Genomic DNA, 16899 nt, shown 5'->3' with positions numbered 1-16899 from the left:
TCCTCATGACAAATTGGCTTTTCCTCTCATGTTTTTCGTTACTGCTGTTTTACAGTGAAAACAACCTTCAGGAAGACCTCTTTGATCAGATCCTTGTGGGGAAGCTGGAATTTCCCTCTCCCTACTGGGATAACATCACCGATTCAGCAAAGGTACTGATATTTTTTCCCACCTGAAAGAACATTTCTGACAAGCCCTGTGCAGCAGCCTGTGCTCAGCTGGGAAGGCAGCCTGGAAGATGCAGAGCAGCCCAGTGCCCAGCTGTGCCTTTTCAGTGGGTTTGGCTGAGCAGTGCTTGATGAAAGCTCAGGTGTTTCAGGCTGCCTGAGCAAGGGTAGCAGAATGCCAGCTGCATTCAGGGAATGTCACACACTGCCCAGCTCACTTCATGATGCACTTTACAGCAGGTTCAGTGCTTCAGATGTAAAATAAATGTGTCCCTGAATTTTTCCCTCTTGCCTCTCTTTAAAAAAGGAAAATTATTGCTCTGTGGATTGGTTGCAGTAGGCATTTTTTCCTATTTTTACTTGAGGCATTTATTTATGAGAGCTTTTCAAGAGGCGCAGCCATGGCTAATTGCCACTGCCAGCAGTTCTTCTGTGATCACTGCAGTTTTGTTTAAATTGATTGTGTCTGTAGGACAAAGATTGAAGTTGTAAGCCCCATTTCTCTTAGGTTAACTCACTGAAGTGCTCTAAATAATATTAGAGGACTCGGTAACAAGTGGAGGTGGTTTTTTATCTGGCCAATGAGAAGTTAATTTTTTTTCTGAATTTTTCTGCATTTCCCTATGGGTATTTATCCATTTACCAACATTTCCCAAGTCCCAGTCATCTCACAGATTTCCAGACATGCATTCTGAACAAACAATCTTGGTATTCAAGGTGATGTCTCACTTCAAACTTCCACAGACTAAAGAACTTGGCTGGTTGGGAAAGCTCTCAGTAAGGTGTGTTATCATCTGCTTGAACAAACCATTTCCAAAACTGAATCAATGGATAGCGCCTTTGAAATAATCTTGAAATAATCTTGATAAAAATATGAAGATGATAATTTGGAGGCTTTAAAAGGGTTTTTGAGAGAAGGACTTAGCTCAATATCTTCTATTCTTCTGCAGCAACACAGAAGAGAACGTTTTCAAATAATTTCATCAGTTTCTTCACTTTCAGGTGCAGATTCTTGTCTCTGATTTGTGGTTTTTTATGTAATGTTTTTTATGTAATATTACTGAGTGCATGTGCACTGCCCAGAGAGGATCTCATGTCTCCCAGGTTTGTTTTTGTTCTGATCATGTTCATGAATGTACAGAGAACAAAGTGGAACATTAGAGCTGTTTTTTTTTAACATTTCTTTTTCATTTGTTTTCAATAGACTCAGTGAAATGAGTACAGTTAAGAAGCTGATATCAAACACACCACCTTGCAGACTCTTAATCCTAAAGGGCAAATTTAAGTTCCACTTAAGTCACACTGGTATCAGCTGGGGTTGGTTTTTTTCCCATCCAGGTATCAAGAACATTGCACTGAGAAGAACTTAGTGGAACATTATTTTCAGTTTTAATATCCTTTCCCATGCCCTTCAAACTCTCTTTTTTTCTTTTTCCATGAAGGAGTTAATCAGCCTGATGCTACATGTGAATGCTGAAGCCCGGTACACAGCAGCACAGATCCTAAGCCATCCCTGGGTGTCAGTGAGTAAATCACATTTCCCTTGTCTCTAATTTGACATTAAACCTGTAAATCTAACCATTAACCTGCACTGTTCAGAAGCAGCAGTACAATTAGCAAATATAACACCTAATTTACCACAGACACCAAGCTGATGCCTGCCAGGTCCTTCATCTTCTCAGGCAGCAGCAAAGGGGAACACCAGAGTGCATTGCTTATTGATTTAAAATCAATTAATTATTAATAAGTACTAGGTTTACATGGAGCCAGACAATGTTTATTTTCAGACGTGTTCTAAAAGAGGGACAGAATACAATCTGTGGAGTTCCCTGACACAAGAGAAAACAACTATTAACAAGTGTATCAATGGATAACAGCTCCTCTCAAGTGTATTTATACTACTTGATAACACCTCCAGACTTAGGACATGATGGGCCATTTAAAGTGGTGATTTGAAAGAAATCCAAGTGAAAAATATGCTTTTCAATATTATTTCAAGTATGTTATTTTTAACTTGCTTGAATCAAACCTGCAGCTTATAATTATGGGACAAATCAACGCACTGGAAATGTCACATGTCATTTTAAGAAATAGAAGTTCATTCATAAAGCAGTGAGTGATTGCTCTGTTCCTTTCCTCTGGAATTGTCTCTCATGTAGCAGAGTGTGTTCACTTTTGGACTGCCTGTCTGAATATTCACTGTTCATTAAAAAGCAGAAAGCACCTGATGATAAAAAACTTTTTGGTTTTTCCCTAACTTGAATATTGTGTTCTTTCTTATGCAGGATGATGCTTCCCAGGAGAATAATATGCAAGCTGAAGTAACAGGTAAACTGAAGCAGCACTTTAATAACACCCTACCGAAGCAAAATAACACATCTGCTGGGGTTTCTGTCATCATGGTAAGAGAAATGAATATTTCTATACATTGATAGTATACTCTGCATATTTTCCTGACAGTGCTCTATGAGCACATGTGGTGCAAGAATAGCAAACCCAAAATTGGAAGAGTCTCTAATTCTAGTCTTTATTGATGTATAATGTGGATTGTCTCATCATTTCTTGAGAGCAACCAAGTCTATCACAGTGTGCTGCCCAAGAGATAAAAATGAGCTTTCAATGAACACTAAGTAGGTGTATGTTAAAATGAAGTTTCTTAACAATTTGAAATATTTCATTTTAAAAAGCAAGAGTTTTTTTATCATACTGCCCACCTAGTTAACTAGGGTCTACCTCTGTGCCTGACCAAGTGTTGCTTCATCTTGAGCATAGTGTTGTTCAACACTACCTGTGCCAGGAAACCAGGCTCCATTCCAGAAACTTCCTTTCTTCATGATCTTACCAGGGCCCAGCCTTGTCTGATGCAAGGATGGACACTGCACACAAAATGTATTTTCAGTAACTTAAAGAAAGTAAAACCATCCATGGTAACATAACAGGGACTTCCACCCTCACCCTCCCATTAGTATTATTTCAAAGGCCAGACCACTTATGTTAACAGGAATAATTTTTTTAATCATCTAAGAACCAGTAAAATTTAAATAAAATGTTTCTGCCTACATCTCTGTCTTTGCAAATACATTTATGTGAGTTAAATAGGCAAACAATTTAAATGTAGGAAAAATGATAACATAAAAATAAGTTAGGAAATGGATTTCAGGTTCATGTTCTTGTCTACATTTCATTTGACAGTTTGACTTGACAGTTTGAGAGGGACTTCAGAGCTTCATTCTTTATACTGTTGAGACTATGGATAAGCCTGAAGCTGAAAACTGGTATAAAATGCACTATATGTAATAAGAGCAATTTTAATTCTAACTGTCAGCCCCTCTCCAACTTGCATGCCACTTAAGCCTGTCTCAGATCTCTGACACAGCCTAGCTTTGGCTTCCTATTGGTGTGAGTTTTTTCTGTTAGCTACTGACACTCCTTCAGCCAGGAAAGTTCACCTCATTTTACCTTTTCCTGCTTTATTTCCTTCTAACAGGTATGGAAGGATGTAAATGCATAATTATTAATTGCTGAATGCAGCTCCCAGTTAATGCTGAAAGGAAAAGTAAAATCTTGCTCAAAACACTGTGATCTAATGAGGATTAAGCCCCCAATTTGTTATTCTTGCCCTGGTTTACCTTGAGCATTGAAATTTAGTTACCTCTGTGTTCAGAAGTTCTTCACTTGCTCCAGCACTCATTGCTTACCAACATTCAGCTTCAGACAAGCACACTTTGTAACTCTCACTGTGTATTGCAGTGCATTGCTCTCTCAGTCCACCTGCACATTCACTGGAGCCCCTTTAGCATCACCTCATTCCCACACTGTCACCTGGCCCATGCAGATAATCCCATCCTGTGGCAGAGAAGTAAAACTGCACATCCCCAGTTCAGTGTCCTTGCACAGGAGGCTCCTGCTGCCCCCAAAAGCATGTTGCTCTTAATTCATTACTGATTTTTTCTTTTTTTTTGGTCAATTAAGAAATGTTATGTAAATCTAAATTTGTTGCAATTGTGTTAGTTCTGCTTAAAGTAAGTCTAGTTTCTGTCCCTTGCTTTCTTCCTTTTTTCCTCCTTTCCCAATGCCTGCATTGCTTCCCTCTGAGTAGGTCCAAGGCAATGGTACGTACTAACGGCGATGCTTTGTTCTGCTGCACAAAAAGTACATGGTCTCCATTGGTAACAAGGAAGGAGAAATAACTAAGCCAGTCTGAAGTGGAAAAAGCTGTACAGCCACGCCAAACCAGCAAAGGAATACCTTTTAAACACTTAGGAAAAAATAGTTCTGTCTTGAGTGATGCATATCTGAAATAGGCTGCAAACACCAATACAACAATTTTTTTACTTCCTCAGACATGTCTTGGTTTATTCTCCGGGCAGTCACTTTCTGCATGTCTATATCCATATTGTATCTAAAAACAGCTAGAAAAAGATGAGACTCTTTTGAAGACAGAAGCAAAGAACTAAACATTGTTTCTATTTAAAATTGAACTTCATTTAGAGACAGAAAAGTGATAATCAGTCCTAGATAAATAAAAAACATTCTTGCTTAGCAACAGTAAAATTGAAAAGAAAACCCTAAACTGCATTACATAGAACTATATTGCTGCTATGAGGACAGCACAGGAGAAAATCACTGTCAGCATGAACTGAAAGCATGTCCTTTCCCTTTTATATAACTTTGCCTGCCACTGAAATAGCAGAAACCCCTATTTACAACTTTTTCCAGCAAGAAAAAAGGCAATGCAATGGTGCCTTGATAATGATAAAATTCCTTTAGACCATCACTCATCTCAAAACTCAGATCCAATTCAGCTGCTCCTTTCCTTGCATGCTCCCTTTGCAGTGTTGATTGTCAGTAGCAGAAACTCAATTGTGGACTATGGAATTTTCTCCTTGTACCTCGCAATGCAGGGATGTAGTGATGTAACTTGAGTTAAAAAAAACCAACATAATAACAACAACAAAAAAGAAGAGGGTAAGTACCTTGTATCTGCTGTCCTTGATGACTTTGATACAATAAACACATCTGAAAAAAAATGAACCCTGCTAAATTTGACTTGTCTCAGAAAATTATTTCAGTATTAAATACTTCATTGAAAAGTGTATTAGTCAAACCCAACTAAAACCACATAAATTTTCACATTAGTAAAGCAAGTCCAATCAAAATAATAAATTTTTGAAGAAAAGGGAAAGCATCTGACCTTTACAATTAGCACATATCTTTGAGGGTATGGAAATTGTTATCTTCAGCAGATGTACCACATACTCCAGATAATCAACCTATTCACTACGGAATTCTCAGTTTTCATTCCAACCTGTTGCTCCCTTCTCCTGTAAACTCATTTTTAAGTACACAATTCAGAAATTATGCATTTTTGCAACCATGAGAGGTAATTTTCCTACTCTCACCACTAAGCAGAAAAGCAGTCCATTTGCTTGAAAAAAGAAAAAAATGTTCTGTCACCTTCCCCAGGGGCTCCCCTTCTGTACTGTGTGGTTTGTTCCAGAATTGTAGCACTGAGTTCTCAGTAAGCATCACCTGATTCCTTGTGTCTGCAAAAACACAGGTACATAAGTTTTGCTAATAGTTACTGTGACAGGTTCCTTCTCTATCACAACCACTCGTGCCATCTTTTTTTCCACATCAGACTTGCAAGACAAAAATTTTAAACCTGCAACGTCATGGCAAGCATACATCTGGAAAATAAATTTTCCTTACGTTTCCTAAAGTCAACATCACAAAAATCACACAATTCATTATATAAAAGATTTCTGATGTTATTTCTCCTTTCTTATCCTGGCTGTATTGCATGCAGTTCATGTCTTGTAGATTGTTTTAACCCTTAAGACAGGGCTGTATTTAAGTGTTGTTTCATGTTTTGCCTTGGGTTTGTTTTGTTTGTTTGTAGAACACAGCTCTAGATAAAGAGAGTCAGATTTTCTGCAGCAAGCGCTGTCAGGACTCTGGTAGAGCTGGAGTGGAGAACATTTCTGCAATTGCTGCTGCAGCTGCTGCTCCTGCTGCGGCTGGGTCCGAGCCCCTCCTCCCTGCTGCTCCTGAGCCGCCCGGGTCCCCCACGCCGCCTCCTCCCGAGCTCGCTGGGGATCAGCCTGCTGCGTAGGACTGGGGAAAGCAAACACACCCGAAGCTCCCCGCACTCTGGCCACACTTTTCTTCATTTCCCATTACTGTTTTCAGTTTGTGAGCACCTCCCATAGCAATTCCCAGCCAGGTCTGAGCCTCTCTCTCGCAGGGGGTGAACAAACCGCATCTTGGGAAGAGCAGTAGGGGAAAGACTCCAGGAATTTTAGGTGGTTTTTTAAGTTCTCTGTGTCAATAATTAACTCCATTTCACACAGCCTTAGGCTCTAGATAGACTAACTTACGGTGTACCTGACCATATTTTTATATGAGCAATGAGGTGGGGAACAGTTACCTGGCCTCATGTCCACCAGCAGGCCCCGTTCTGTTCTTCTGATGGGAATTTTCAGAAAAGTGGGAGAGGCAGACAAGGGAAGAAAATTTCTATTTGCCTTCTATTCCAATGCCTCTATTTTTAGCCAAGTTTCTACTAAACTTGAAGAGGCAAATTTTCACAAAGAATTTTTTAGTGGACTAACTGTAAAATATCAAGAGACAAACATTTGAAGATAGAAAGGGAAGGATGGTTGTTTTCCATCAAGTTTGTTATCTGACTTGCAGGCAGGGTAGTGTTTAGATAATATGAATTTAAATAAAGTAACTTGGGATGTAAACATGAGCAGTGGACATTTATTTGTTACAAAGACTGGAGTGAAGGAAGCCTTTTTGCTTTGCCATTTTCTATCCTAACCACAAGTGTCCCATCCACACCTTTCTCCAGGGTCGGACTACCTGTTAGATAAAAATAAAATAAAATAAAATAAAATAAAATTACTTTGGGCCTGTGAAGGGAAAGCCTGCTGCATGTTATCCAAGCTATGATGAGCTGAGCAGCTCCTGATTCTAGGACATGCTGACAGAGGAGCTGGCATCAATAGCCATCAGAGGTTTGTCAGTGCTATCCTATCCCCCTGTTCACCTGGTGCAGGCACTGGAAAGCAGCTCTCTTTAACCTGCAGTCACAAAATAGGTGAGGTTTTCTCTTTACCATAATGCTTAGTTCAATAGAGTATGTATTCAGCTTAATCCTTTTCCTTTGCTCGTTCTTATGAATTGGTCATAGTTCATTTTTTCTCTTAGCTATACTTTCTACTAGAATTGTAAAAGAAAGACCTGCAATAAACTTTCTTCATTAAAAAAACAGAACACAAAAAGTCATTCCTTTCTTTGAGAGCTCAGTTATTTTGTCAGTGACACTTGTCTTATTCTCCCTAGAGAGACTGAACAATTAGATGCCTACCAAAACAATTTAATAGAATTAATTTGAGGGGTTCCCATAAAATTCTTATTTTAAAATCCATTGCTTCCTATGAAAGCCATGATTAAACATGGTTGTTTTACCTTTTGAAGAGCACTTAAAGATCAGAAAGTGCCAAGTGATAACTTAAGACCATGGCAGCTGAAAGATGTGCAACATCCTGGCAAGAAAATGCTATTAAAGGTAGGAAGATATGGCATGTCTTAAACTATGATAAAAAGGTTGGGCTACAACCAATCCTTGCTAATTAACTTCGTTGTGGGTTCCCATACTTAAAGAGTATGGGAATAGACTTTCTGTAAAATAATTTCGTTTTTGGTACAGTGCAAAAAGATGAAGCTATCACTCCAACCTTAATCAGAAGAGAAACTCCTGATTCAGATTCTGGTGAGACTCCGTAGCTGGCTGCCTGTGCTTGGTGATTTCTGCAACAAGTCTCAGACTCAGCCAAAGAAAGGATGTGGAATTTCAGGTGGAGCAGGCTAACCAGCCCCCCAGCAAAGACAGGGAGCCTCCAAAAGAGTAGAAAAAAGTGATCAGCAGAGAGGAAGCAACAAGCAAATAATGAATGCTGGGTTAAGTTCTGTTTTTCCCAAGAGGATGGATTCAGCTATGAAGAAAAAAGACTGCCATGGATTGGCAAGGATTTCCAATGAGTTGTGTTGCAGAAATAATTCTGCATCTATAACAGAAGGGATCATCGCTTGCCTGGTCAACAGCTGCCAGTTCTAAACTACTACCTTGTCTCATGGAAGAAGAAAGTAAAGAGACAAACCCTGAAATCATGTCCCTAACTTCATGAGTGATCAACATGTAAAGAGTCTTAGACAAGTATTTTGATTCACAGAGCAGAGGCAGGTTCCAAAATGCCTATTTAAAAATAGTGATGACAGCTGGAAAATATAATCATGTGGCCAACAGTCAGACAAAAACAGGATAGCTGGGAAAGTCTCCAACTCTTTGTGTAACCTTAACAACATTATAGCACTACTCCAGGCCTTAAAATACTTCCACATAAGTTCAGTCTGTGCATAGGTGCAGGAGATACCACATTTTAACATAAAAATAAAATAAAGATGTGTTGCTTAACACTAAAACACTTAATGAAGGTCCCCAAATATCACATTTGGTTTCTTACCTGCTGCACTTTCATTTAGTCCTTCTCTTGCTGTAGAACCACCAGTTGCTGCTGGAAGAAGGCAAAAATAGTTCTGGTTCACAATTTTTTTTCCTATTATAAAGGGAAATGAACTATTATAGAAATTGAAAACAAGTTACACATTTTTTAGAAAGAACTGTTACAAACGCTCCATAGTGACAGCTCTACCACCACCATGCCTACCTTTAAAAAAAAAAATTATTAAAAAAATCTTTTTAAATATCCTAATCTTTCTAGGTCCTTTGAAAGTGAGTAGTTGTTCACAAAAGTCCAATGAGCCATTCCTGCATTTCTAGATTTAAAGTCCCAGGACTGAATCCTCTCCTGCCATAAATCAGCCCAATACTACTTCCACTGATTGATTCCCATCAATAATTACCCTTGCAGACAATTACCCCCTTCTGGAATAAAAAAATATTTAAAATAATTCTCAAAATACATTAATGAAGATGCTGTTTTATGGTGTTAGTTTTATCAAGTATTGACTCTTTCTTAGTAGCTAATTGTCAAGAATATTTATGGGTCAGTAATTTAACCCTGGTTTTCACACCTTTCTTCCTCCCAGTAGTCACCGGTCTAATTATTATAGCTTGATAGCTATACTGATACCGATTCCTTCACTTTTACATAAATATATGTATTTATCTATCAATCATCTTTGGTTTTGCCAGTTTTTACATGAGAAACTATATTTTGCATTTACTCATTCTTTCTTTCAAGCTATATCCAAACAGCAACTGGAAACAGCAGACAAGCACAAAACTAGCAACCGACCCAAAATGCTTGTTAAGTAAAACTGATGGTTTTAAGATGACAAAAAAGACAAGCAAATCAAACCCTTCTACTTGCAGTTAGCTTCAATGTCTAAAACACAGAAGCAGGTATTTAGTTTTCTGTCAGGGGAATTCACTCTAGCAGGATTTTTGTTTTCTTTTTAAACTAAATTAGCACTATGAAAAAAACCTCCAGATCAGGAAGTGGTAGGTGCAAGCAGCCATGCAAGTACCCACTAGGAAGGTGTTGCTTCTCTTCCTGTTTTTGGTTTTTGTTTTTGGTTTTTTTCCAAAGAGAATTTGACTTTTAAGTGCCTTTGTTTCCTTTGGAAACAGGAAGCCAAGAGTGTGAACCATGCAAAGTGCAGGTTTCAAAGAAGTACCAAAACTGTTCCCTCCTCCCCAGAATAATAGGTGAGATAATTGCCAATTAACAGGAGATACTGACATCTAGAGCATTTAAATGCTGAATGTTTAAACACTCCTTGAATTACACTACTTGTTTTGTTTCAAATGGTCAGACTTTGGTTTTTATAGCTACAGAGGCTTGGAAAGCATCCCTTGCACACAGAATAAGCAAGGCAAAATGAGAGAGCAAGGTGCAAAGTAATTTGTGTTACTGGACATTGCTATTGCTGATAGCACCAAAGTCACCACACAACCAGACTGAGCTGTGCCTACAACATTTTGCAGGTCAGAGCTCACACAGCAGCAAGAAAAAATACTAGAATAACTTGAAGAAAAAAATAAAATAATAAATTATCATTTCTCAAATGTTGTCCATGTAGCAAACAGCAAGTACCACATTTTGGGAACCCCTTTTTGTCTATTCCCACACAATGCAACATCATCTCCAAAGCACACACCACAATGTCTGATCCAATGGCAAAGTTGTGTGCAATTTCAGATTTTACTAAATACACACATCCCTTTGGTTTCAAGACTACACTTTCCACTATTACCTCAATTAATTTCCAAAAAACAAATGTAGCTGTATTTCCTACAATATATAAATAGTTGTGAATTTTTTTACATTCCTTTTCTAACAATATGCTTCTCGATAATAAATCTCAACTGAAAGTACACATACGAGTTAGAATTTATTATTTCAATAATTTTTACTTCATAACAATGGTTGTATCTGAATTAAGGAGCTTTAGATTAAACATAGTTGAATTTCAGTACATATAAGCAAAATTTAAAACCATTTCTTACCTTTTTTTTTGTCCAGAGCTTTTAAAGAGCAGCTTTACATTGTGATGCATCACTAACTGCATTAGTTTACTGAAGATCTTAGGCTGGTTCTGCATAAAAGTAAACTATTTTGGATTTCACCTAATGATGATGAAATTTCATCTAATGATGAAATTATGAAATCTAATGATGAAATATGGTAAATCCATGCAAGCAACTCATTTCAAGTGTTACACAAACATCTTAACCCTGCATGGGAGAGGTCTCACTGCTTTAGAGCAGCACTCTCAGAATGGCGCATCTCTGGTTCTATTTAATGAGGATAAACCCAGTTTCTCAAAAACAATATAGTGATCTGTAATTCCCCTGGAATTATCCTGGGAGAAAGAAAAAAGAAGTATGCCATACCACAAGCACACTGAAATCCCTATGAATATGAAATTTTGGACATAGAGTGGAAAAACTACAATTTAGATAGGCACCTTACCTAGGCCATTCTTATTCAATACAACTAAAACCAATCATGTCCTGACTAAAGCTGCAGTAAAATTCACTTCCCATTACCTTGGTATCAGATCAGCTCTTTGGGATGTTGAACAGGAACAAAGTGCTGCAGAGAAGTGAGGGACTACCAAGAGGATGTCAGGGCAAGAAACAACAACAGATACACACACAGCTGCACGACACAGCCAAGAACTGCAGAAATATTCTCAAGTCTGAGCATTCATTTACCTCTGCCTGCAGTAGCACCACAGCACAAACTTCCTTCAGAGAAACCCCCACTCTGACCACCCCATCTTCTCTTGCCAAATCCTACAGCATTTCCATCAGCAATTCACTGATAGAAAATACAAGGGATTTCAAGCTACATTTGCCAAGTACTGCACATCCCAACCAAGCAGCACTGCTGCAGAGCACTGCCCATAAACACAGCTGGCAGCAGCTCTGTCTGAATTCACCAGGGCAAAAGAAAGGCCAGACTGTCACATAAAAAGTGTTCTGCATGAATGCATTGGGGGAGAGAGGTCTGTCCCTCTCTTGAGGAACATTCTGCCAACACCAGCCAAGTGAGGCCCAGCTGCTGGCACCTGCTGCCAGCTCTCAGGTGATCCATGTGACACAGGTGCTGCTCTGAAGAGAGTAACAAGTACCTGAGTAGCTGGGAATTTAACCCTGTTTTCCATCTCATCACCAACAGCATGAGGTGGGACTACTTCAGCCAAAGCTGAGATCCCAAGTGCACACCTGGGCCCCAGGGTGGTGTCCAAGGCCTGTGGGTTCACCTGTGGAAGGAGGGGATGTCCTACTCACCCAAGATGTGCAGAAAAGAGGTGTCTTTGCAGGGCTGCTCACGGAGAAGGTGAAGATGTCCTTTCCCTCAGAAAGGCTGCAGCACTCCAAAGGATAAACTCCACACTGCAGCAGTTGCTGCTGCTTCCCAAGGAGGGTTAGGTGCAACCAGGACAGCACACACAGGTACAGCTGTGCTTCCAGTTTGGGAAAGCATTTCCTGATCCAGTAGAGCCCTTTCTAAAACAAGCAACTTACCAAATCAACTACCCATGAAATATTTTGGCTCCAAGATCAGGAGCTATTATTTCTATCAATAATTGTTTCTTCATAAAAAGAAGACTTTCAGGATTTCCATTTGGCAAAATACACCTTTTTCTTGTTTGCTTTCCCTCCACCTAGGAAAAACCACCCCTGGCTTAAGACAAACTCAAATTTAAGTTCAAGACCATTACAATTTCCCCTCAAACTATGCTGATACAAACTCTGTGAATGTTGTTGAACTTCAGGAAATGTGAGATACAAGTTTTGCATAAAAAATATTCAGTACACAGAGCTCAGTAGACCAGGCACATCCCACAGACACAAGCCACTACAGCCTTTGCTTAATCACATCATCCTTGTGCTACACAAAACATGAAAATCTAACTACTGATACACCAGAAACCACAGAAAACACCATTTCATACACACCAAAAGTACATTAAATACACCCCTTTCCTCTCTTAGGAACATATCCTGAATCACAAGTAACCCAGTACTTCACTGAAGGTCTCAATTACAAATGTAATTTTATTTAATTTATTCACTCAAACTGAATTTTCTCATTCCAAATCTTTACTGAAAGAGAGAGTAGTTAAATGCTTAGAAAAACCAAGAACTGCTCTAGTAGGCAGCTAGAGAAATGCATGTATCAATACAGATATGGAATGTAAATTTCAACTCAGAGATCACAACATACAAAGGAGATTTTATGCAATACAGACTTACAAAACAATAACAGTTCTTTTCACAAATATTTTCACAGAGTTCTGCACAGCAATCTCGTAGAAAAGTAGATTTGTGCAACACCAAAATAACTTATTGTTCCTTAGTATAAATTATTTTTCATTTCCTAAAAGAAAGAGGTAATTTAATATGACTAGGCAGGATCAGATTGGATTTAGTGGTAGCAAAATACGAAAGACATTGTTGCTATAGGCAGAAAAGGAATATGACACGTGCTACAGTATTGCAGGGCCACATTCTGACAAAAAAGAAAGAAAAAGTAAAAAAAGAAGAAAGAAAAACAAATGTTGTGCTTCTGCTGCTGTACAGGGGCTGTGCATCAGCAAGCTCCTGCTGCCTCCCTGCTCTCACAGTCAAGCAGCAGCAATGTGCTTCGGAACTTGCCCCTGCTAAAAAACACCTGCCTCTGTGGGCTTCTGGTTTGAAGCCTTCAAATGAGCCTTTCTGATTTGTAGGAACAATCCACATTTTGGTGTGCTTTGAAGGAGATGCCAGGTAGAAACTAAGAAGGATTCACACTTGATGTAACACAAACTCCGTTGCTGATTTCTCTCGTAACTGCACTAAACATACAACTAAAAAAGAACTAATTGTCTAGGCCTAGAAACATGCTTGAAGAGTAACATTGATGGAAATGATTTGCAAAGTTTAAAATTACATTAACCATAATTTAAATATTACCCCTTGATTCCCAGAAACTTCAGTGCTGATGTAGTACAATCATTTGGAAAAGTACGAGACAAAGTGTGGTACAGATAGCACAGATTAAAATTCCCCCAACACCATAATTAATTTCTGTTATGTTAAAATCATATTTTCCTCAAGGTTATAGATAAAGCTTCAGATGGAACATTTTTTTCTTCATAATATAGCTAGAATGTGAGTTTTAACCATGTTTACTTTAGGTTTTGTTTACATACAGGGATCAAAATAGACTTCTCATTGTGACTAAAAATATAGATTTTTTTTTAACTACAGAACCCAGCAGCTGGTTTTCTGCTTCTTTGCCCTTCCCCCAAAAAAGTCAAGCAAGGTCTACAAAAATAGCAATTAACTTTAAAAAATAGGTTGCTTCTTCCAGCAAATTTAAGTTACATTCAGATGTAAGAGAAGTATTTCTACGGAGCCGTGCGGCGGCTCAACCCCGAGGGAGGCAGTGCTGTGTGCAGCCGCCCCTGGCCACAGCTGCTCCTGTCAGTGCTTGTCCCGGCCTCTGGGATGGTCAGTACCTGGTTTGGTACTCGTGGTGCCAGCGATTGAAATCATTGTAAAAAACCACGATGCTCCCGGACGCCATTCCAGTCATTATACACCTGAGGGAAGCAGATTCACCGGTCAGAAAACACACAATGTACATGTGGTCAGGCCAGAGCTACACCTGAGAGCTGGACAACAGAACTGCTCACCAGCATTCCTGTCCTGCAAGGCCACTTGGGATTCCCCAGGATTACCTCTTGGCGGGTTTTAGGTGGGGTATTGGAGAGGGTATGAAGCCTTGGTGTAGTAGCAAAGGGAAGGAAGGCCAGGAGCAGTGTCCATTTCAGTTTCAACTCCCCCAAGTTTAAGCACGTCTGCATGAGGAAATGGGTGTGGGCACAAGCCTTCAGTTGGAAATACTAAACCTTGTCACGGACACATTTCGTGAAAAATCCTTTCTTTAGGATTTTTTCTCCTGAGAAGCTGAGAGGCCTCAGGAACAAAATGTAAACAATGATTATCTGCTGCTGTGGAATGGAATAGGTGGATCTGTGATTGGTCTCATGAAGTTGTTTCTGATTAATGGCCAGTCACAGTCAGCTGGCCCAGACTCTCTGTCCAAGACAGAAGCTTTTGTTATCATTCTTTCTTTTGCTATTCTTAGCCAGCCTTCTGATGAAATCCTTTCTTCTATTCTTTCAGTATAGCTTTAATATAATATATATCATAAAATAATAAATCAAGCCTTATGAAACATGGAGTGAGATCCTCGTCTCTTCCCTTTAACCGAAGATCCCTGTGAAGACCATCACAAAAACTGAAGTCTTTGATTGTTTTGGAAGCAATCCCTGAAAGCAATCCCTGGGCTTTCCCACTGAGACACTCTTTCTGAATTCCTTACCCTTGGCCTGCTACTGGAGATCACTGAGATGTGTTTGAAAAGCCATGACCCTGACACAGAACACAATCAGTCTCTGGATCATTTTCTCTACAGTCTCATTAAAGTATTACAAAAATCAGAACTATAAGGATGTATAAAATCCTGGCATTTTGGGGGAATAACGCCTCAGAATTAAAAAATTCAGAGTAAAAGGCTGCAAATCTTTTCTTCAAAACAAAGATTAAGTGTGAGATCATCCAAACATTGCATTTCGGTAAGATCACCTATTTCATGTCAACAGTCCAATTTTGATTGTTTTTCTATTACATTAAAATGTCTTTTAAATAACTCTGAGCAATTACCTGTAATTAATCAGTAATTACTCAGTAAAATACTCTGAGTAAATCTCTTGTCTTCCAACCCACAGTGCATAATTTCTTAACTTGAGGCCATGGATAAATTTCTCTATGTCCATATTAAATTTCAGTTCATTAACATGCCATTAATTAAAGATTCTCTAAATGCAAAATTTACAAGGTCTAAAATTCAACAGTTTTTGATTACATTTAACAATGTAATACATTGAACAGCAAGGGCTTCTTTTTAATGGAAAACCACTTTATCCAAAATGTCAATATTCTCTAATTATGCTTCTCAAGAAGCTGTTCAGTGTTTCATTGAAGTTCGCACATTTTACTGGTTTGGATTTTATAAAGTTCATTTTGTGTAAGTTTTAGAAACACAGATAAAAATTTTTAAAACATTCAATGTGGATTTCAGGAAGTGGAAGGCTAAGAGCCTCAGCAACATGCTTTACTGCATAATGTAGACATCCATAAGGGATTTAGGAGACAAACATGCTTGAAAAGTACACAGAAACACCATTTAGTAAATACACCACAGCACATAAAATCCTAGCCTGAAAGCTTAAGGTGTACAGATGAAATGGGAAATATCCATCTTATAAACAAACAATATTTTTGTGATAGAAGCACTGAAGCATTGTCAAGTACAGCTGCATTGGAAAGTGCAATGTGAAACTGCAGAAAAAATTCTGACTGGTCACCTTCAGCAGGAGGATTGTTTAAAAAGGGTCATGCTGCATGTGGATAAAATAACTGTTCTAGAACTGAGAATGACACTGTGCTTTGGCAAATATATGGATGTGTGGAGGGAACCTTCTTGTGCACCTATTCCAACTGTTCTATTTTTAACACGAAAGTCTGGAATCAGGAATGTGATTTGTGTTGTAAGGGAAAGAAGAGAGATGAAAGCACACATGTAACCTTCCACCTCCCTGTGACCCACACTGTACATTGGAGCAAACCAATAACTCAGCCTTTCTTGAAAGTCTGCCAAAGAAAGATTTCTTGGATCTATCTCTCTTCACTACCCAAAGAGCTGAAATCCTGAAAAAGATTATCTGCCCTAAATATAACATGTTAAAAAAAAAAAACTTTTGCCAGCACAGAATTCTCAAGGATCTATAACCCACAGAAAATCCCAATTAGAAAAACAACAAAAATGCAATTGAATTGTAAATATGTACTCCCCAACACTCCAGTCCAGCCCAGAGTTGGTCTCACCTTTGGTCATAGGACAGGGCCATGGATCGGATCCCAGCATCGCAGCCTGGGTAAGCAAAGAGCCGCTTGAGGTCCCACACCTGCCAGACCATGACAACGCCGTTGTCCCCACCTGTGAGCAGATACTGTCCATCCCGACTCAGCTGAATGGCCTGGGGGAAAGCACAGGGACATTTGTCACATAAGTGTATGTGTGGCTCTCACTTCCCCACTTCTCCTTTCAATAAAAGGTTCCATATTGATAGCTGAATG

General features: G+C 39.0%; 2 protein-coding genes across 5 annotated transcripts in view; one reads left to right on the top strand and one right to left on the bottom strand.

Annotated features, from left to right (window-relative positions):
- DCLK2 (doublecortin like kinase 2) overlaps positions 1–7456 on the top strand; it is a 79709-nt gene extending 72253 nt beyond the window's left edge. For 2 of the 4 annotated variants that reach the window (XR_009418294.1, XR_009418293.1), the window contains 5 exons: positions 56–152; positions 1610–1690; positions 2453–2569; positions 3360–3442; positions 6070–7456. Coding sequence is in view for 2 of the 4 variants with exons in the window: in XM_059470243.1 (XP_059326226.1) it covers positions 56–152; positions 1610–1690; positions 2453–2569; positions 6070–6282 (508 nt within the window). In the remaining 2 variants the exon portion in view is untranslated. The remainder of the gene's footprint in view (positions 1–55; positions 153–1609; positions 1691–2452; positions 2570–3359; positions 3443–6069) is intronic. The other 2 variants (XM_059470243.1, XM_059470242.1) reach the window with 1 other exon arrangement.
- A 5294-nt stretch (positions 7457–12750) lies between these two features.
- LRBA (LPS responsive beige-like anchor protein) overlaps positions 12751–16899 on the bottom strand; it is a 372144-nt gene continuing 367995 nt past the window's right edge. Inside the window, exons 56-57 of the mRNA XM_059469874.1 lie at positions 16648–16799; positions 12751–14297 (exon numbers count right to left, since the gene is read on the bottom strand). Of these exons, the coding sequence (XP_059325857.1) occupies positions 14207–14297; positions 16648–16799 (243 nt within the window). The 3' untranslated portion in view covers positions 12751–14206. The remainder of the gene's footprint in view (positions 14298–16647; positions 16800–16899) is intronic.

This window comes from Ammospiza nelsoni, chromosome 4, assembly GCF_027579445.1.
Source record: "Ammospiza nelsoni isolate bAmmNel1 chromosome 4, bAmmNel1.pri, whole genome shotgun sequence".
Lineage (NCBI taxonomy): Eukaryota > Metazoa > Chordata > Aves > Passeriformes > Passerellidae > Ammospiza > Ammospiza nelsoni.
This window is presented reverse-complemented; position numbering and strand designations above follow the sequence as displayed.